We start from the raw sequence: 21,349 nt of genomic DNA, 5'->3' as shown, positions 1-21,349 counted from the left end.
GTTTTGAAAAAAGTAGCGGCAATCATTTTAACCCCTATTGGACCTGACTATGTCTGCTGTTTATCCATGAATCACATCCACACTGCATTTCTGAAGTGAGCCTTCACACACTGGCACTCGGGAGTGTTTTAGAGTGTTCGGTAGAGAGCTGTGTGTGACTGTGTTGTGTTGAGTCCGCTATTGTCTCTGGAGTTACGAGGGGTGTTGGGTGGGAGATGGGTCAAAGCCCCATAGATATTCAATGTAGTTCGGAATCACTCCATACACAGATCTGTGTGTGTGTGTGTGTGTGTGTGTGTGTGTGTGTGTGTGTGTGTGTGTGTGTGTGTGTGTGTGTGTGTGTCGGGGGCAATGGGAGAGGACATGACCTTAACCTGGCCACAGTGCTGCTGGAAACACTTAATGATCGACGGGAACTGCTATCATTGATGAGTCATCACAGAAAAGAAATGCTCGGAATAAGTGCTGTGTTTTGTGCTGATGCAATGTATGACGGATATAACCTAGAATCAGCGAATTGCCACCTACATTCGTTAGACTAAACAATGAATAGCCCTGAATAAAATGATTCACTTTCTGAAACAAGCATGGCAATTATAAAAATCGGGAATTCTAATAAGATAATATTTATTTTAAAACATTGTATGTAGGCCCATTTCTAAATTGTCTAAACAAACTTGTGTGTTGAGGTTCATGAAAAGCTTTGCATCTACTGTACACTGAACAAAAATATAAACGCAACATGTAAAGTGTTGGTCCCATGTTTGAAAAGCTGAAATAAAAGATACCAGAAATGTTCCGTAAGCACAAAAAGCTTGATTCTCTAAAATGTTGCGCACAAATTTGTTTACATCCCTGTAAATGAGCATTTCTCCTTTGCCAAGATACTCCATACACCTGACAGTTGTGGCATAACAAGAAGTTGATTAAACAGAATGATCATTATGCAGGTGCACCTTGTGCTGGGGACAATAGAATGCTGCTCTAAAATGTGCAGTTTTGTGACAACACAATGCCACAGAGGGAGAATGTAATTAGCATGCTGACCGCAGGAATGTCCACCAGAGCTGTTGCCAGACAATTGAATGTTAATTTCTCTACCATGTCGTTTTACAGAATTTGGCAGTACCACATGTATGGCGTTGTGTGGGCGAGGGATTTGTTGATGTCAATGTTGTGAGCCGAGTGCCCATGGGGTTATGGTATGAGCAGGCATAAGCTACGGACAACAAACACAATTGCATTTTATTGATGACAATTTCAATGTACAGAGATACCGTGCAGTTCCATTCATCTGCCGCCATCACCTCATGTTTTATCACGATAATGATAAATTGCCATGTCGCAAGAATCTGTACTCAGAAATGTCACCCATTGCACTAATTTGGGATGCGCTGGATCAATGTGTACGACCCCGCCAATATCCAGCAACTTCCAACAGCCATTGAAGAGCAGTGGGACAACATTCCACAGGCCACAATCAACAGCCAGATCAACTCTATGCGAAAGGAGTTGTCGCCCTGCATGAGGTGAATGGTCACACGAGATACTGACCGGTTTTCCGATAAATAACCCTAACTTTAAGGTATCTGTGAACAACAGACACATATTTGTATTCCCAGTCATGTGAAATCCATAGATTAGGGCTTAATGAATTTATATAAATTGACTGGTTTCCTTATATGAACTGTAACTTAGTAAAATCTTGGAAATTGTTGCATGTTGTGTTTATATTTTTGTTCAGGACACATTAAAAGCGAGCGCCTCAATATTGGCATATGACAATGCAGTTTTTCAGAACTGGTCCAGTGTCTCCATTGTATAGTCATATTAAGATTGGAGGCCTCCTGAGTGGCGCAGTGATCTAAGGCACTGCATGGCTGTGCTTGAGGCGTCACTACAGACCCGGGTTTGATCCCAGGCTGTGTCACAGCCGGGCCGTGACCGGGAGACCCACTAGGCAGTGCACAAAAATAAACACACACAAAATAAAAAGATTGACATTTGGGTAGAGGAGGCTGATCCCAGAACAGCAAGCATGTGATGTGATTAACAAGGTGGTTTGGGAAAACTGGCAAAACTGACCACTCATCCTAAAGATCCATCAATATCGGGAAACCCACCTGATATTGTTACACAGAGGTCCAATCAGAAGTGGTCTTCTTACCTTGCTGCTAGGCGACTGGGCGGGGCTGAGCTCGTCACTCATCATGGACAGACCATTCCCTTCTGACTCCATACCTGCAAACAGGACACATACACAATCAGACAGAGCAGATTGGAGAGAGCAGGCAGGCATTTGGACAAACAGACAACTGCAATGTGTGCATGCTCTAGATGTCGTTCCCCAATAAACTGGACAAGTAACAAAAAATGTTTATGAAAGTAAAAAATGCTCTCGACTTGCCAGACAGGTAAAAGTCTGGAAGAGCTCAATGTCAAATCCCTGGATAGACTCGTTTACAGTCATTTCTAGTGGTAACCTGCTGGGACTGAAAGGTGACCACTAGGGTTTATACTTCACCAAACATTCTTCTCAACAATACGTCCCTGGCGCTAGCGTAAAGGTATAACCTAGTGCACGCATTAAAATCTCTGTGCGGTGCGTGGTGAAGTCACAAGGTGGCTACGGAAACGTCTGGTGGAGTATATATATCAAAGGGTGTATTCATTAGTGTACAGTGAAAATACACCAGCCTTACCTGGGTTGAGCGGGAAGAGCTCGCTTTCTCCTCCGTAAGACATGTTGCGGGTCAGAGAGCGGTGGTCGATCTTAGGAGGGGAGGGAGAGGTGGCGTTGGGAGACAGCGACATCCTCCGATGAAACAAGTTCTCCTCCTTCATCCTGTCTGCTGCCTACTCTTCCTCTGGGGGGGGAGTGGAGAGAGGAGAGAGACTTGTTACTCACTCTAGCCAATCCAGATGACAAAAACAGCCTAGTATGTTGTAAATACTAAAAGTTGTAAATACTAAAAGTTGTAAATACTATAATGGTGAAAAATAGTAAAGCACCGCATGACGAGTAATCCAGACCATTAGATTTCGATCAAATACTCGACTTAAGGTTGGTCATTTTTCTAAACCACCACACGAGTACAACATTTTGAAAAAGCGACTAGTCTACAGAGCAGGGGTAACACGAAGACGAGTGTTCCAGCGAGGTGAAAATGTGTTACGTTTCATTTTCAGTTGTGCGTTGGTGTGCTGTCCAGACAAAACTGATACCCAAAACGTCACCTTCAGCACCGTTTCATATTTTAAAAAGTCAGCTTTCACATGTAGTGCCCTTCCGTCTTTTAGTCTCTTCCATATCTATTTCTACGGTTTCTCTCTCTCCCTCATGACGCTTCCTCCCACCTCACTGTTCTGGACTTTCAGAGAACCGTGCTCGACTCAGCTATGCTGCCTGTCCACACAATGTGGCCGTATCACAATGCCAGTCTATGCGACCGACCGTCTATACAATTGCCAGTCTGTGGCAGACAGGCTCTCCGTCACCGATTGGCTGACATCATCGCCACTCCACACAGAGCATGACAGTCACCAGGCTCGCCATGTTTAGAGAGGAAAGGTAGACCTCAGCCAACAAGACACAGAGTTCACTGGCCCAGGGTCTGACCCTTAACGCCCAAAGAGGGTTGGTCCATAAATGACACACTACTCACTCCTTCGTTTGGCTTTAACTGTGACGTAGGGGCGGCAGGTAGTCTAGCGGTTAAGAGCGAAAGGTCGCTGGTTCGAATCACCGAGCCGACTAGGTGAAAAATCTGTCGATGGCACTTAACCCTAATTGCTTCTGTAATTCGCTCTGGATGAGAGCGCCTGCTAAATTACTCAAATGTAAACATGTGATGCTATGTAGGAGCAGCAGTTGCATCCCTAGGGATAGTGAGGTCTGCACGTGTATCGATAATGAATGAAACAACGTACCAATCCCTACCGCTTCCCCGGTATCCTCAATGTTTTCATCCTCAATTGATCTGAAAGGTCTGGATAGGTCGGCTAGGCTTGGGCAGTGTAGTGGTATTGCATCCACCTTAGCCTTGATTTGCAGTGAACATCGAAAGGGAAGTATAGAGAGCACAATGGGACAGACACGAGCTCACTCTCTCCAGCCCCTCCCTGCTGCTCTTCTTTCTTCCTCCATGTGGCGTTCCACGACGAGTCGAAGAGCACTGATCTATGGGGATTCAGTAGGATCATTATATATATATAGGCCTAGGCTCGCTGGAGGCCTACAACTCAAGCCGTTCATGGCTCTCTCGTTTTCCTCTTTCTCAAAGAAAAGGTGCCCTCTACCACTTAAATCGCTCAATCCACTCACACTTCCATCCCCTATCTGCACTTCCTCTCTGCCCCCTCACATCCCGCTCTTTCTCGGTCTCTCTCGCTCCGGTCTCTCTCTCTGAACGAGAGCACAGTTGCTGAGAAAAGACGCATCGAAAGGCCACAGCTACAACACATTCAGAGTACAAATGTGATCTATAACGTAGATATGTGGTGCAACTGCCTGACCACACAGCTTTTGAGCTAGACCATCACACAACTGCTTTTTTTTTGCTGTTCAAACCTTAGCATATAAATTAATGTGTTTTAGTGTGTGTGAGGCATAGGGGAGAGGGAGAAAGACGCGAGGAAGAGGAGGGACAGCGAGAGAGGGGGACAGGGAGAGCAAATGAAAGAGAGTGGGAGAATTTAGCCTTCCCCAAATTTCCCCGAGCTGGGTTGGTCTATAAATAGTCTCCCGTTGCTGCTGCAGTGTGTGTGTGTGTGTGTGTGTGTGTGTGACAGAGGAGAGAGCGAGAGAGAGAGTAAGAGAGAGAGTGTGTAGGGTGGGTTGCAGAGCAGCAGCAGAGAGCCTGTTATTTCCATTGTTACACAACAGCCCACAGACACGGCGGCAGGCCAACGTCAGACAGAGAGGACAGACCCACTTCCCATACCAGCCCAGACGCCGAGACCTTTTGGCAGACCCAATCTCGACAGGCAAAAACCTGTTGGAGGGCAGGGGAATTATTGCTTGTGTGTGTGTTTCGTGGCTGTGTCCGTCTGCTTTTCCTCGCTAAGGGGGATTATACAAGCTCATGCTACAGTGGGGGGGGGGGGGGGGGGGAATGCTATACCGACCAATCCCAGCTCTCTCTAACACACATACACAGGAGAGAGAGGAGGCAGTGAGTACTGACGATGACATGCACTCTTACACAGTCACTTAGCCTATGCCGCGTTATACGCGCGCCGAGTTATAGGTTGTGTATTAGCGTGTGTATGTCTTGAGTGCGAGGGGACAGCGTCTGGCATTTTGCCGCAGTAACTCTAGTCTGCCTGGGTGTGTAATGGAGACGACTGCAGCGAAGGAAAGCCACAGCTGGACCTCCGCCACAGGAAGGAACAGGCAATTAAACGTCCAAGTGCTTTGGGACAGGCACAGTTAGGAGTCGTGTTCCAACCGTACCATTAATACTCACACTGCTCACAAATCGGAGGGACGGAGAAAGGAGGACCCGTGGGAGACGGGATCGTCAACGATCAGTAGTGTCAAAGAGACTTCCTATCAATAGTGTCAAATAGGAGGGGAGAGACGGAAGTATTCTTAGAATGCATAGCCACAGTTTGACTGTTTCGAGTCACATGATCCATTGTTGCTACACGGTAACAATCAGCCAATCACATCAAATCAAAGTTTACTGGTCACGTACACAGTTTAGTAGATGTTGTCGTGGGCGCAGCGAAATGCTTATGTTACTAGCTCCTAACAATGCAGTAAAATGTCAAACACGTACATTAATAATAAAAAAAATACAAAAAAATGGCATAACGAATCCAATTATAACAACCTAAATTGCATTGTAACAGTAATCCAAATGCAGCCTATACATACAGTGCCTTCAGAAAGTATTCACACCCCTGGATTTTTCCCACATTTTGTTGTTTTACAGCCTGACTTTAAATACCCCATCATGTCAAAGTGGAATTGTTGAGACATTTTTCCCAAATGAATTCGAAATGAAAAGCTAAAATGTCTTGAGCCAAAGAGTATTCAACCCCTTTGTTGTGGCAAGCCTGAATAAGTTCAGGAGTACAATTTTGCTAAACAAGTCACATAATAAGTTGTATGAACTCACTCTGTGCGCAATAAATAGTGTTTAACATGATTTTTTGAATGACTACATCATCTATGTACCCCACGCAAACAATCATCTCTAAAAGGTCCCGCAGTCGAGCAGTGAATTTCAAACACAGATTCACCCATAAAGACCAGGGAGGTTTTCCAATCCCTCAAAGAAGGGTACCTATTGTTAAATGTGTAAAAATAAATAAAAAGCAGACATTGAAAGGTCATGCTAAGTTTAAAATTAGCCAATATAAATAGAATATACACCCCTTGTAGATGGCAATAATAAAACATTTAAAAAGCTGTCATTTCTCCCCCCCCCCCCCTGGGCTGCTAATGCGTAAAAAAGGTGAAGCACGTGCGCTGACAAATAACGCCCCCTCAAGTACACGACGCAGCCTATGATTTTGCCTGTGACACTCGTTCAGGTGAAGACTGTGGGAGCTGACTGGGGACGACATCTGGTGAAGACACAGGTTCTACAAACAAGTAGCTATTACTCTTAGGCTTGGAGTCCTGGAATAAAACTAAAATGATCTGCTCGAAGTTAAGTCTCTTTTATAAGTGGACATGACTTTTGTTGGTAAAAAATCAAAAAATCTAAAAGGCAAGAACTTGGAATTGCTAGCTGGCTTCTGACTTATTCATGATACAGCTTGCCAGTTGCTATTAATGTATCAGGCAGCTTTACATGCGAGGAGAAATCGAAAAGCTATATTTGCTAGGCTACCCATCTGATTGATAGTCGACTTAAAAAAATGACATTAGCTAGCTTGAAACTGCTGGAGGTAAGTTAGCTGACTACCACCATCAGTCTGAGGTCACTACCTTAGCTAAGTGGACTGTAGGTAGGTTTCTAGAAAACTAACTACAATGTATTTGGAAAGTATTCAGACCCCTTGACTTTTCCCACATTTTGTTCCGTTACAGCCTTAATCTAAAATTGAATGTTTTTTCAATCTACACACAACACTCAATAATGACTAAGTGAAAATAGGTTTGTAGACATTTTTGCAAATTTATTACAACAAAAAAAATCTACAGAAATACCTTATTTACATAAATATTCAGGGACTCTGCTATGAGACTCGAAATTGAGCTCAGGTGCATTCTGTTTCCATTGATCATCCTTGAGATGGACTCAAAGTTGTAGAAACCACCTGTGGTAAATCTAATTGATTGGACATGATTTGGTAAGGCCCCACAGTTGACAGTGCACGTCAGAGCAAAACCCAAGCCACGAGGTCAAAGGAATTGTCTGTAGAGCGCCAAGACAGGATTGTGTCGAAGTACAGATCTGAGGAAGGGTACCAAAACATTTCTGCAGCATTGAATGTCCCCAAGAACACAGTGGCCTCCATTTTACATTGTTTCTAAAAACACGCGTATATTTGGGGCTCTGATGGGTTACGACAGTTGAGCTAAACTCATGAGGCGTTTATAAGTGATATTCCTCAATAATTAAATGGGTACATATCGTTAATGTATCAGTCCAAAAAATTTATGTAGCACCTGCACATTGCCCCTTTACTTTTCTACAAAAATCACTCATCACACATAGTAGTAGGTCAAGGTGAAAAGATGTTTCCTTGAGCAAGGCACTTAACCCTAATTTGCTCCAGGGGCGCTGTACTACTATGGCTGACAGTGCACGTCAGAGCAAAACCCAAGCCACGAGGTCAAAGGAATTGTCTGTAGAGCGCCAAGACAGGATTGTGTCGAAGTACAGATCTGAGGAAGGGTACCAAAACATTTCTGCAGCATTGAATGTCCCCAAGAACACAGTGGCCTCCATTTTACATTGTTTCTAAAAACACGCGTATATTTGGGGCTCTGATGGGTTACGACAGTTGAGCTAAACTCATGAGGCGTTTATAAGTGATATTCCTCAATAATTAAATGGGTACATATCGTTAATGTATCAGTCCAAAAAATTTATGTAGCACCTGCACATTGCCCCTTTACTTTTCTACAAAAATCACTCATCACACATAGTAGTAGGTCAAGGTGAAAAGATGTTTCCTTGAGCAAGGCACTTAACCCTAATTTGCTCCAGGGGCGCTGTACTACTATGGTTGACAGTGCACGTCAGAGCAAAACCCAAGCCACGAGGTCAAAGGAATTGTCTGTAGAGCGCCAAGACAGGATTGTGTCGAAGTACAGATCTGAGGAAGGGTACCAAAACATTTCTGCAGCATTGAATGTCCCCAAGAACACAGTGGCCTCCATTTTACATTGTTTCTAAAAACACGCGTATATTTGGGGCTCTGATTAGTCCCACCGGGCGGCGCACTAATTTGCTCCAGGGGCGCTGTACTACTATGGCTGACCCGTAAAACAACACATTTCATTGTGCCTATCCGGTGTGTGACAATGAAATATATGATTACTTATCATAGGCTAAGCAAGCAACCACTACTGGTGTGGGCTATCAGCTGATCATAGGGAATGTAGCCTAGATGAAACAGCTAGTTAGCCGCCAAAACAATCTAACTAGTCTTCACTTGACTTGAATCTGTTCTGCTGCTGACAAACAGTCATTCTCCCTTCCCTGTAGACAATATATAGGCCTACTTCGTCATGATAACATAGCCTGAATGTTAAGCTGGCATTGCAGCCGGGGCTCCAGGCATTTAGTTTAAAAATGTGTATCCATGTTAGATCCAATCTTCAATCCCCACGCCCCCCCCCAAAAAGAATACATTAGTAGACTAGGTACAGGACTGAGAATTAGGCTGTTCAACAGCTCCCAAACAGCATACACCACTAGCAGGACTATGATGGCATTGGCTATGTCCCTAATGGCACCCTACTTCCTATACAGAGCACTACTTTTGACCCATAGGGCACTAATATAGGGGATTTTGCAACAAATGTGAATTATGAATGACTTGAAATAGGCTCCATTGTCCACACAATGTTGAGGGGTCTGGTAGGATAAACCCCAACATACAAAAACAGTTGAGATTGGTGAGTCGGTAGAGCATGAGACTCTTAATCTCAGTGTCGTAGGTCCGTGCCCCATGTCGGGCACTTCCTTTAACTCCCGAGTGGCATAGCGGTCTAAGGCACTGCATCTCAGTGCTAGAGGCCTCACTACAGACCCTGGTTCGATCCGGGCTGTATCACAACCGGCCGTGATCGGGAGTCCCACCGGGCGGCGCACGATTGGCCCAGAGTCGTCCGGGTTAGGGGAGGGTTTCGCCGTGGTAGGCCATCATTGTAAAATAAGAAATGGTTCTTTACTGGACTTGCCTAGTTAAATAAAAGGTTAAATAAACATTTAAAAAGCAGCTGATCCCCTGACCTATTGTCCCCGCTGTCGGTCAGTCCTATGACCATCACAACACCACACCGCTGTTAGGGAAAGTACCGTCTGGCACACCCTGATGGGATACGTCAGATGACTAGCAGCTCAAGCTCATACGTGTGGCTCTGCAATATGTGTGTGTGTTCGAGTTTTGAGAGGGAGATGATAAGATTGACTGGTGAGCCAGCTGTTTCTACATGATGGCACAGATTAAACTCCTCTTGATTTTCTCTCTCTCCCTCTCCATCCCTCTCTCACCTCCCCCTCATTCCTCCGACATCAGGATTTCTGGCTGGCCAGATGACCTACATACTGCATTGGCTGGGCTGCAGCCACAGCCTCACACATACAAACCAGACTGGGTTCAAATACTATTTGATATGATTTCAAATACTTTAGCTGGGCTTGATTGAGCTTGCCTGGTGCAAAATCTGCCCATCTACCATCCAGGCAGGCTAAAGCCCAGGTTTGACAAATACTTTATTTCAGTGGCTTTCTGTATGATGTATCTTGGTTATATTTCTTTTTTCTCACTAATTTCGAGAAAAAAAAAAAGTCATAAACCGCAGGCCATATATTTGACACCCCTGGGCTACATAAACCTCTCCCAAAGCTGTATGCAGCTGTACTGCATTTCAGGGAGCTATAAAAAGGAGACGGGATTAATTACTGATTGCACCGTATTCCCTACATCGTCCGGTTTTACCAGGGGGCATATGAACCCTGGTCAAAAGCAGTGTACTTTATAGGGGATAGGGTGGTTCAGCTAACTAGTCTGGTGTAGCCAGGTCTATTTAAAAAAAGAGAGAACGTCATACGGCTGCAGAATGACAGCTCTGTTATACTGAGAGTGCTTAGCAGGAGCTCGAGCACGAACTGTGTGTTTCTATTTGAAACGCTGGCTGGTTGGGAAAGGGGTGCATGGGCTAGTCTAGATGCCGGTTTGGGGGGGGGGGGGGGGGGTGTGTGTGTGTGTGTGTGTGTGTGTGTGTGTGTGTGTGTGTGTGTGTGTGTGTGTGTGACTGATCAGGGGTATTTTGGGGAGCTCTCATGGGGAACAGTAAGAGCCCTCTGTCAGTGCCTGAGTGGGCAGGCTAGCTGAGGACAACAATCACAATCACTAGAGAGGCTGCTATATTCTAAGCTCCACTCAGTCCTGATGAAGACAAGGCCGTACAGGGACACAGCTCCCGGGACTGGACTAGACTAAATTGGGCAGAATGGGAATGTCTGTCCCAATCTATCTTTCTTGAATTTGTTTTTTTACAAAAAGTGGTTTGTCACATATTGGTGCGTGTCCATTATATTAGTTATGCACCTCATTTACAGCATATAGACACAGAGCCTTTGAGCGGAAAACCTGCCAGACGGCACGAGAGCTGATGCTACAGCTTCTCAAACAGCAAATGCATATGCCACGTTCGCGTGCCAGTCAGAACTACGAAACTCTGAAATGTTCAACTTGCCAACTGATTGAATGTGGCACATGTATTACAACCGGTTAGCAAATCGAAAAATTCAGAGATTCCTAGTTCCGACGAGCAAATGAACGCAGCAATTGGCAACGGAAGGCAGTCTTCCTCAGCGCTTCACAAACCACTTTGCAATGAGCTAGAGGAAGTATGCATTTTGGAAAACATACTTACAGTGCACTCGGAAAGTATTCAGACCCCTTGACTTCTTCCACAGATACGTTACAGCCTTATTCGAAAATGGATTCAAATTTTAAAAAATCTCAATCTACACACAATACCCCACAATGAAAAAGTGAAAACAGGTTTTTAGAAATGTTAGCAAATGGTTTAAAAATTAAAATAAAACAGATACCTTATTTACATATGTATTCAGAACCTGCGCTATGAGCCTTGAAATTGATCTCAGGTGCATCCTGTTTCCATTGATCATCCTTGATGTTTCTACAACTTGACTGGAGTCCACCTGTGGTAAATTCAATTGACTGGACATGATTTGGAAAGGCACACACCTGTCTATATACGGTCCCACAGTTGACAGTGCACGTTAGAGCAAAAACCAAGCCATTAGGTTGAAGGAATTGTCCGTAGAACTCCAAGACAGGATTGTGTTGAGGCACAGATCTGGGGAAGGGTACCAAAAAATGTCTGCAGCATTGAAGGTCCCCAAGAACAGTGGCCTCCGCCTTTCTTAAATGTAAGAAGTTTGGAACCACCAATACTCTTCCTACAGCTGCCCAACCCAGCCAAACTGAGCAATCGGGGGAGAAGGGGCTTGGTCAGGGAGGTGACCAAAAACCCGATGGTTACTCTGACAGAGCTTTCCAGAAGGACAACCATCTCTACAGCACTCCACCAATCAGGCCTTTATGGTAGAGTGGCCAGACGAAAGCCACTCAGTCAAAAGGCACGACAGCCCGCTTGGAGTTTGCCAAAAAGGCACCAAAAGGAATCTCAGACCATGAGAAACAAGATTCTCTGGTCGGATGAAACCAAGATTGAACTCTTTGGCCTGAATGCCAAGCGTCACGTCTGGAGGAAAACTGTCAACAACCCTACGGTGAAGCATGGTGGTGGCAGCTTCATGTAGTGGGGATGTTTTTCAGAGGCAGAGACTGGGAGACTAGTCAGGATCGAGTGAAAGATGAATGGAGCAAAGTACAGAAAGATTCTTACAGAAAGTACAGAAATCCTGCTCCAGACGAGTCTCTGAATGTCCTTGAGTGGCCCAGCCTCTCTGGAGAGGTCTGAAAATAGCTGTGCAGTGACGCTCCCCATCCAACCTGACAGAGCTTAAGAGGATCTGCAGAGAAGAATGGGAGAAACTCCCCAAATACAAGAGTGCCAAGCTTGTAGCATCATACACAAGAAGCCTCGATGCTGTAATCGCTGCCAAAGGTGCTTCAACAAAGTACTGAGTAAAGGGTCTGAATACTTATATAAATGTAATATAATTTATTTTTTATAAATTAGGAACAATGTCTAAACACCTGTTTTTGCTTTGTCATTATGGGGTATTGTCTGTAGATTGATGAGGGGGAAAAATAATTATAAATTTTAGAATAAGGCTTTAACGTTACAAAAATGTGGAAAAATTGAAGGGGTCTGAATAATTCCCGAATGCACTGTAGATAGAAAGAAAAGTGTGTCTACCTGTGGTTAAACGGATGCATTACTGACTGCCTTTGGTAAACATGGCATGAAATATGAAACCTGAAAGGACCTACAGACAAAAAAAATGCCATGTAGACTTTTCATGTTGACCTGCGTGACTGAAATGCTCCAACTTCGACTGAGTACAATCCTATCATCAATACTGTCATTTAGTGCTGCAATCGTGCTGAGGCCAAAGTCAGGACATACAGTCCACTCCCGTACATGGCTTGAGACGGTCGCGAATGTGAACAAAATTCGGTTGTATAGCTCAAGAAAGAGGAATGCATTTGAATTGGCTACTACACTTATCCTTAGTGTACTTACCAATAGTCAACTGAACAGTAGGACATGACCAGCATAACTGCAATAGCCTACTCCAACTTCAGCAGTGAAACGCCATCAAATGCACACATTGTTATGTAGAGGTGCAGACTGCAGTAATGCATAGCAGATCTAGGGTGTCTATATCTATCTGCAGGTATGCTCTAGGCCAGGGGGCTGTGTCTATGTGTAGGCCAGGGACAGGCCCAGAAATGAGTGACTGAGGCTGAGCCTGTGGCACTGGGCCCTGCCAAACATGTTCCATGTTGAACCACAGCCAGGGACTTCACAGAGAGAGTCAATCAGTTGGCCAGCTAACTTTGATATAACACTTGGATATCATTTTTAAAGTCTGGTTTATAACAACCAGAAAATGTAGAATAGGAGCTACTGATAGAGAGAGTGTTTTAAAAATGCCAGAGGAGGGAACCAGGACTGGTGAAAGGTTGTGGGACATTGGACGTTCAAAGGAAAACGGAGGCCTTTTTTCAGAGGCCGCTCCAGCAAAGCTGTGAGGGAAAAAAACAGCACAGTGGGTCTTTTAGAATTACTTCAGTCCAGGAGTCTATTACAGTCGCTGTCAGAACAGCTGTGCCCGTTCGCTAAATGTGAGTCACGCCATTATTCCACTTTGAGCCTGCAACCATGACTTGGAAGTGTATGGTGTCACTTCTGCTGCTCATTTAACTGGCAAGCTTCACTTCTCTCACACTTTCTTTCCATCCGTCTTCAGCTCCCGGCCTTCCCCCTCTGAGAATCAAGGACAGTATACAGTACAGTATACAGTACTTCAGTTTCGTTCAGAACTACACTAGTGTGGTTGACACGTCAAACCTGACGCCTTGGTGAACCTACAGCACACACGTGCAAACAGGCTCCTCCTCAGAGACGTCACTCAGAGTGTCTGCCAAACACAGGAACGTCGGTGACCCTGGGTTAGAAAGGCCTAACCTATGATGCCGCCTGGTCCTTCATTTTGCACTGCTAAGTGAGCCGTGTCTCCTGGACGCCCTTCACAGGAGGCCAGTCACCGTGCAGGGTAGACACACACGTAGTTCGTTTCTTGACTGACCTTATTAAAAGGGCATAAGCAGCAAAGGCATAAGCAAACAAGATTACGTGATGTGTTTTTTCCACTTTGCTTTAACTTCCTTTACGACTGAGAGGCAAAGTACACACTCCCTTTTCTTACGTAGCACTAACAGTGTTTTTTCCTGCCCTTTCCAACAAAACTGGACCGCAACTAGGCCTGTGCACAATTCCTTGTGCGCTCTAAATTCAAGACGGTAAGAAACTACCCTGTAGGCTAGTCGGTGGCTGCTGGTGTCTCCCGAAGACTGACACAAAAACACATCACCAAAAAAAAAAATATCTAAATAAACACAGGGATTACTAATGCTTGGAAGAAAGGGACTGATGTATGGGTGGGGGGTGGGAGGAAGGAGTGTACAGGGAGACTAGATGAAGGGCACATGGCCACAGACAGAGAGCCCGGCTCAAGTGTAGCAAGGGGCATGACGGATAAGGAGATTCACCAAAATACTGTTTGGGATAGTTGTGTCAATGATAGAATCGAGGTGACGTAGGCTTCATTTTAAGTCTTGAAGGAGAAAGGAAGCACACAGTAGAGGTCATTAAGAAACTCCTTCACAGACAATAGTGGTTGAGGGAAAATGACGCAGCCCTGCGAATGAGTGACGGTTCCTATAGCTGCCTCCATTGTCTCAAAGTGTTAACGAGAGGGCGAACACGTCCTTCGAGAGCCAGCGATTATAATCGTCATCATCCCAATAAACGGAGTGGCTACATATCCAGGCCTGGACGAACGTTTTGTGCATTCAGACAGACGCCATGCTTTAAATATCGTCTTCAAAGTGGCTGGGGATACGTGCCCAACCGTATGGCATTCTCCCACAACAACAACAACAAATCCTAACAGAAAATGGGGAGCTCATGGGGGAAAAAGAAGCAGATGAATTTAAAACTAGTACTCACACGGTAGAAGAATGAACCCCAGTCAGTCCACACATAACAGATAGCCCGTCGCATTGTCCATTTACCCTACCCTGAATGTAGCCTAGCTGTAAATGCCAATCCCCTCCATTAGGCTACACCTCTTGCACTCCTGGGAGAAAAGTTACAACTATAAAAAAATAATTAAAGAGTCAGCTAATTTTAGCTGTTTCATGGCAGTTTGAATGATGCATTACGGCTGAGTAAATGAGAATCTCTCCCACCCTCTCACTCTGCAGCAATTCCTATACAGCTACCGTTACATCATGACAACCAACTTTTTTTCTGATCTAAAAACCTCCAAGCTAAAAATAAGGGAATAATGAGTGGTGGAGGAGCAGCCACTGGCAAGCTGCAGGAGGAGTTTTGAGCTTGTGGCTGATTAGACTTCTGTGTGAAGGGTGTGCTGTGGGGGGGGGGGACATGGCAGGTTATAGCCTAGCTCTTCAGAGAGCTGACCTCTCTTTTGTCTGACACACATGCCTTCTCTGAAAGAGCCTTATAGGCCTACCTACACAGAATGAGAGTTTGAGCAGGGAGGAAAAAGATAACCATTTGAAATGGCTACTTCAGTGCTGCGTTCCGTTTCAAGGAGCAGAACCAGTGTGTCATTTCACAAAGCCCATCAGGGACTTGGCTTTCAATAGTCCTGTCCTGTGTTTATAGGCAACTGCAACAAAAAGAGACCGGAAGAGGAAGTATTTTGAGACTATGGAAAGCTCTCACACACACACACACACACAGTAGTAGAAAATCGTCTGCAGTTTGAGCGGAGGGAGGATAGCAAGCCTACATAGAGAGAAACACACTGACCTGTGACCACAGGAACCTCCATGAAGCACTACCTCCCACACTGAACCTCACTTAGGAAGAAGGCAGATGGAGAGGATCTACTTACAGGTCCAGATAAATACAGATTTTAAAAAAACAAGACACACTCATGAATGTTTTAAACTGCTGCTCGGGGAAAGTGAGTGAGTAGCCTAATTGGGTCAGGATGATGAAGGGTGCAAGTTCAGCCCTTTGTGTGGGTGGTCATCTGATAGGGGACGTCTGTCACAACCTGAACCCAGCCACCTCAATGACTGTCACGGGACACACCGGGATGGGACAGTCATGTCTGAGAAAAAGGAAGTTGGGTTGTTTATGAGCTACAATGTGTCTAAAGCAAAATGTATCCCCTATGCAGGTACGCGACAAAAAAATGCCGTTGTGCGTACTTGCGTAGCAAAAATATGTGCGTAGCCCCACAATTTGTAACTTGACACAACTACGCAAGATGGGGGTATTCCTAAGGCATTATCCATGATGAAAATGGCTTCAGAACCATCATGGTCTGCTTGTAAAAGCTGGTTTCAGATTATTCAGATCTCCCCACTTCCACATTTAACCCAAACTGGTCTGCACAGTGCATAATGACAAATCTGGCCTGGGATCAGTTGTCTGGGGTTGCCCACCACTACACACACGTCATCATGACAAAGGCCAACAGTAAGCCCATAAAGGTTTGATTTTAAAGGCAATATAGAATTTAGCTCTGCTGTTTCCTATATTCTACAATTCTCTTGGCAGTATATCAAAATAAGGGATATTCCAGAGATGCCAATTATGCGCTTACTCCAGCAGGACTCCACACTTCAAAAAGGGTCCAGTGAAGGCAAAGCACAGTAGTAGGCCTACATTTGTAAATCGACTCAAATTTAGAGCTGAAGGATAGAATAAATGTCTGGATACTAATGTATAAACTAATAGGTCTAGATACTATTTCAGATCAACATCCATTTCTAGCATGAATGCTACTTTAAAAAAAATGTGTAAAAATCTTCTTCTTTTTATAGCTTTCAAATAGCCACATTCTTATTTTCTCCTGTCCCCTGCAACTCTTCCCTGAATGATGGTTAATAAACAACTCTGAAGGGAGCCATGTAAAATATGTGATTTGATCCCAAATTATGTTTTATATATTCCCAAATGGTGTTCTGTTGTATTACAATTGCTCAAAAAGACAGATAATTCAATGTTCTGAGTCCATGTCAATGCTTAAATCAGATCACCAATTTCTTGTCTGGAAGAAAACTAACAACTTGATAATTTTGTGTATTTTCGCTTTTATTTGCAGATCTAGCAAGTGAGGAATGTGCAGTCTAATGTGCCGGGGGTAGCGATGGTTCTGTAGTGCTGCTGCTAATTTCAAACAACAAATAATATATAGATACCAATTATATACACAGTACCAGTCAAAAGTTTGGACACACCTGCTCATTCAAGGGTTTTTCTTTATTTTTACTATTTTCTACACTGTAGAAGAATAGTGAAGATATCAAAACTATGAAATAGCACATGGAATCATGTATTAAACAAAATATGTTTTAGATTTGAGATTCTTCAATGTAGCCATCCTTCGCCTTGATGATATATATATATCTTGATTTGTTTAACAGTTTTTTAGTTACTACATAATTCCATATGTGTTATTTCATTGTTTTGATTTCTTCACTATTATTCTACAATGTAGAAAATAGTAAAAACTAAGAAAAACCCTTGAATGAGTAGGTGTGTCCAAACTTTTTTTGAATGAGTAGGTGTGTCCAAACTTTTTAGTGGACACACCTTCAAAATACTGGATTTGGCTATTTCAAGCACACCTGTTTCTGACCAGTGTATAAAAACGAGTACACAGCCATGCAATCTCCATAGACACATACTGGCAGTAGAATGGCCTTACTGAAGAGCTCAGAGACTTAACGTGGTGCCGTCATAGGACGCCACCTTTCTAAACAAGTCAGTTCGTCAAATTTCTGCCCTGCTAGAGCTGCCACGGTCAACTAAGAGCTGTTATTGTCAAGTGGCAACGTCTAGCAGTAACAACGGCTCAGCCGCGAAGTGGTAGGCCACACAAGCTCAAAGAACGGGAAGCACGTAAAAAATAAAATGTTTGCCAGTCCTCGGTTGCAAAACTCACTACCGAGTTCCAAACTGCCTCTGGAAGCAACGTCAGCACAATAACTGTTCATACAGAAATGGTTTGTCGAGATTGGTGTGGAAGAACTTGACTGGCCTGCAGACCCCTGACCTAAACCCCATTGAACACCTTTGCGATGAATTGGAACGCAGACTGCGAGCCAGGCCTGATCGCGCAACAGTGCTCGACCTCACTAATGCTCTTGTGGCTGAATGGAAGTCCCCACAGCAATGTTCCAACATTTTATGGAAGGACTTCCCAAAAGAGTAGAGGCTGTTATAGCAGCAAAGGGGGACCAACTCCATATAAATGCCCATGATTTTGGAACGAGATGTTTGACGAGCTGGTGTCCACATACTTTTGACAATGTAGTTAACCCCAGCCTAACCTTCCATAACATCAAGGAATCATCAACGCATAGGTCGATTAAGGCAGCCCCCCGCACCTCTCGGATTCAGAGGGGTTGGATTAAATGCGGAAGACACATTTCAGTTGAAGGCATTCTGTTGTACAACTGACTAGGTATCCCCCTTTCCTTTCCTTGTATGGCACAAAGACCTGATCAAATGCTGATGTTGGGCTGGTAAGAACATTTCTTAATTTGTGTAACGGGTCATTTAGGTTGGCAGCAGCATTGTTGATGAAATGCTGGCATCGCATTAGAACTAGGAAGCGGTCTTGGGACAAGAGGGTGGCAAAGAAGGAAGCTGCAAACATAAGATATGTGCTCCAGTATTATCTTAGGGGGGAGTTCTTTACCATACCCATGAGAAGGACTGTCACCAGGAAGGTCTCCATTTCACTAATTGTGGTTGTCCCCCATTTAGAGACCACTGAGGGAATTGGACCGACTGGTTTTCATGTGGCTGTTCGAGAGATATCAGATCAAACACAAACACACGCATGGACGGACACACAAAAAGCCCCTCTCTCAAACCAAACTAGAAATGCGCCCTTGACTCAATTAACATTTTAGCATTCCACTCATTAAAAGCGCGCTTTCAAAAGAGAGCTTTCGGTTTTTGCTCTGTAGAATGGGCCTCTTCAACTCCCCGCACGTTAGACGTTTAACATTAAGTAGAACCCAGCATTGACCGACTGTATTTCACACCCTTATCAGAGCTATGAGTAGCATAGCCTAAAACTGACTCGACGTCAAGGTTATAGGTCAAACGCAGTGCCTAAGGTGTGAATTGGCCTCGCAGGAATGACTGAATAACCCCATGGAAGTGAGCGAAAGAGAAACGCAGTGCTTACATAGTCTTTCTTCTCTGACCTTACATGTTTTTCTACGGCGTCCCGTCTCTATTGTCAGGCTATGGTCACTGAATCTGTTTCATTTTATTTTAACGTTTATTTACTTCAGGGGACTCCAACCAGGGTCTAATTCTCAAATGGTGCCCTGAGAACAAATAAATCAACATAATTCAACAAAACAGCCAAACAAAGAAAATGCAAGATACAACAGATACACTACACTTCAACAACACAAATAAAACCTCAGTGAACTCACTCACCCATCAGTGTTCTGAACTGCCCTTTTGGCTCCAGGGATTCAAGATGTAATGGCGATTGCAAATGATTCTGAACACGGGGGGGGGGGGGGGGGGCGTGAAAACTAATGGATGATTTACTTAGGTTGGTAGAGACACTAGGGACATGAAGAGATAAAAAAAAAACCTGTGAGCGTGTTTTGTGCCTCGTATTTTTATAACTCAACAGAGAAGTGAGGTACCTTGGAAGCTTGTGCAGCAGAGCTTTGTAAACGAGAAGTCATCGACGGGAAGGTAGAGACGTCTGGCCGACCTTCTTGCGAAAAGATACAGCGATGAGCGTTAAACCTGTCACCTGTGATAAAGCGAAGCGCGCTATGGTACACTGCATCCAAGGGTTTTAGAGTAGTGGCTGCTGCATTCTGATAAATGGTGTCACCATAATCAAGAGCTGGCAGGAAGGTTGCCAGTACAACCTGCTTCCTGCCGTTTAGGGAGGCATGATCTAGTTCTATAAAAGAAGACTACTTTAAATCTAAGCTTCTTAACTAGCTCATCTATGTTTTCAAGTGTCAAATGATTTAGGCCTCCCGAGTGGCGCAGCGGTCTAAGCCACTGCGTCACAGTGCTTCAGGCGTCCCTGGAAGACCCGGGTTCGATCACAGGCTGTGTCGCAGCCAGCCACGATCGGGAGACCCATGAGCCGGTGCACAATTGGCCCAGCGTCGTCCGGGTTAGGGGAAGGTTTGGCAGGGTATTGTTTCGGAGGACGCATGGCTCTCGACTTTTGCCTCTCCCGAGTCCGTACAGCAGTTGCAGCGATGGGACAAGACTAACTACCAATTGGATATCACGAAATTGGGGAGACTTAAAAAAATAATAATAATAACAATAATAATATAGCCGGGAACTTGCTCGATGTGTAAACACCGGCCGCAACAAGAGACTCCCATGAGGTGGCGCACAATTGGCCCAGCGCCGTCCGGGTTAGGACGGGTTTGGACGGCAGGGATGTCCATGTCCCATCACGCTATAGTGACTCCTTGTGGCGGCCGGACGCATGCACACTGGCTTCGGTTGCCAGCTGTACGGTGTCTCCTCCGACACATTGGTGTGGCTGGCTTCCAGGTTAAGTGAGCAGTTTGTCAAGAAGCAGTGCGGCTTGGCGGGGTCGTGTTTTGGATCTCGATCTTTGCCTCTCCCGAGTCAGGACGGGAGTTGCAGCGATGTGACAAGACTAACTACCATTTGAATATCACAAAATTGGGGAGAAAAAGGGATAAAATGTACAAAAATATATATATAATAATAATGTGTAAACAATCTGAAATATTTCTATGAGAATTTAAAAAAACATACACTACATGACCAAAAGTATGTGAACGTCTACTAGTCAAAAATCATTAAATATGGAATTGGTCCCTTTGCTGCTATAACAGTCTCCACTCTTCTGGCAAGGCTTTCCACTAGATGTTGGAACATTGCTGCGGGGACTTGCTGCCATTCAGCCACAAGAGCATTAATGAGGTCGGCAACTGATGTTGGGCGATTAGGCCAGGCTTGAAGTCGGCGTTCCAATTCATCCCAAAGGTGTTTTGATGGAGTTGAGGTCAGGGCTCTGTACATGCCAGTCAAGTTCTTCCACACCGATCTTGACAAACCATTTATGTATGGACCTCGCTTTGTGCACGGGGGTATTGTCATGCTGAAACAGGAATGGGCCTTCCCCAAACTGTTGCCACAAAGTTGGAAGCACAGAATAGTCTAGAATGTCATTGTATGCTGTAGTGTTAAGAGCTTTACACCACTCCAGCCGACGCTTGGCATTTCACATGGTGATTTTAAGCTTGTGTGTGGCTGCTCGGCCATGGAAACCCATTTCATGAAGCTCCCAACGAACAGTTATTGTGCTGACGTTGCTTCCAGAGGCAGTTTGGAACTCAGTAGTGAGTGTTGCAACAGAGGACAGACAATTTTTTACGCACTACGCGCTTCAGCACTCGGCGG

The 21,349-nt window shown here is 44.6% G+C and overlaps 1 protein-coding gene across 5 annotated transcripts in view; it reads right to left on the bottom strand.

Moving 5' to 3' along the window:
* The window catches only part of osbpl5 (oxysterol binding protein-like 5), a 110,510-nt gene that overhangs the window by 61,580 nt on the left and 27,581 nt on the right, over positions 1-21,349 (bottom strand). For 3 of the 5 annotated variants that reach the window (XM_071326849.1, XM_071326845.1, XM_071326847.1), the window contains 2 exons: positions 2,703-2,867; positions 2,168-2,241 (listed from right to left, as the gene is read on the bottom strand). In XM_071326849.1, coding sequence (XP_071182950.1) covers positions 2,168-2,241; positions 2,703-2,844 — 216 coding nt within the window. In that variant the 5' untranslated portion in view covers positions 2,845-2,867. Of the gene's footprint in view, positions 1-2,167; positions 2,242-2,702; positions 2,868-5,468; positions 5,552-14,869; positions 15,122-21,349 lie in introns of those variants that run through there. The other 2 variants (XM_071326846.1, XM_071326848.1) reach the window with 2 other exon arrangements.

Source organism: Salvelinus alpinus, chromosome 9, assembly GCF_045679555.1.
Source record: "Salvelinus alpinus chromosome 9, SLU_Salpinus.1, whole genome shotgun sequence".
Taxonomy (NCBI): Eukaryota; Metazoa; Chordata; class Actinopteri; order Salmoniformes; family Salmonidae; genus Salvelinus; species Salvelinus alpinus.
This window is presented reverse-complemented; position numbering and strand designations above follow the sequence as displayed.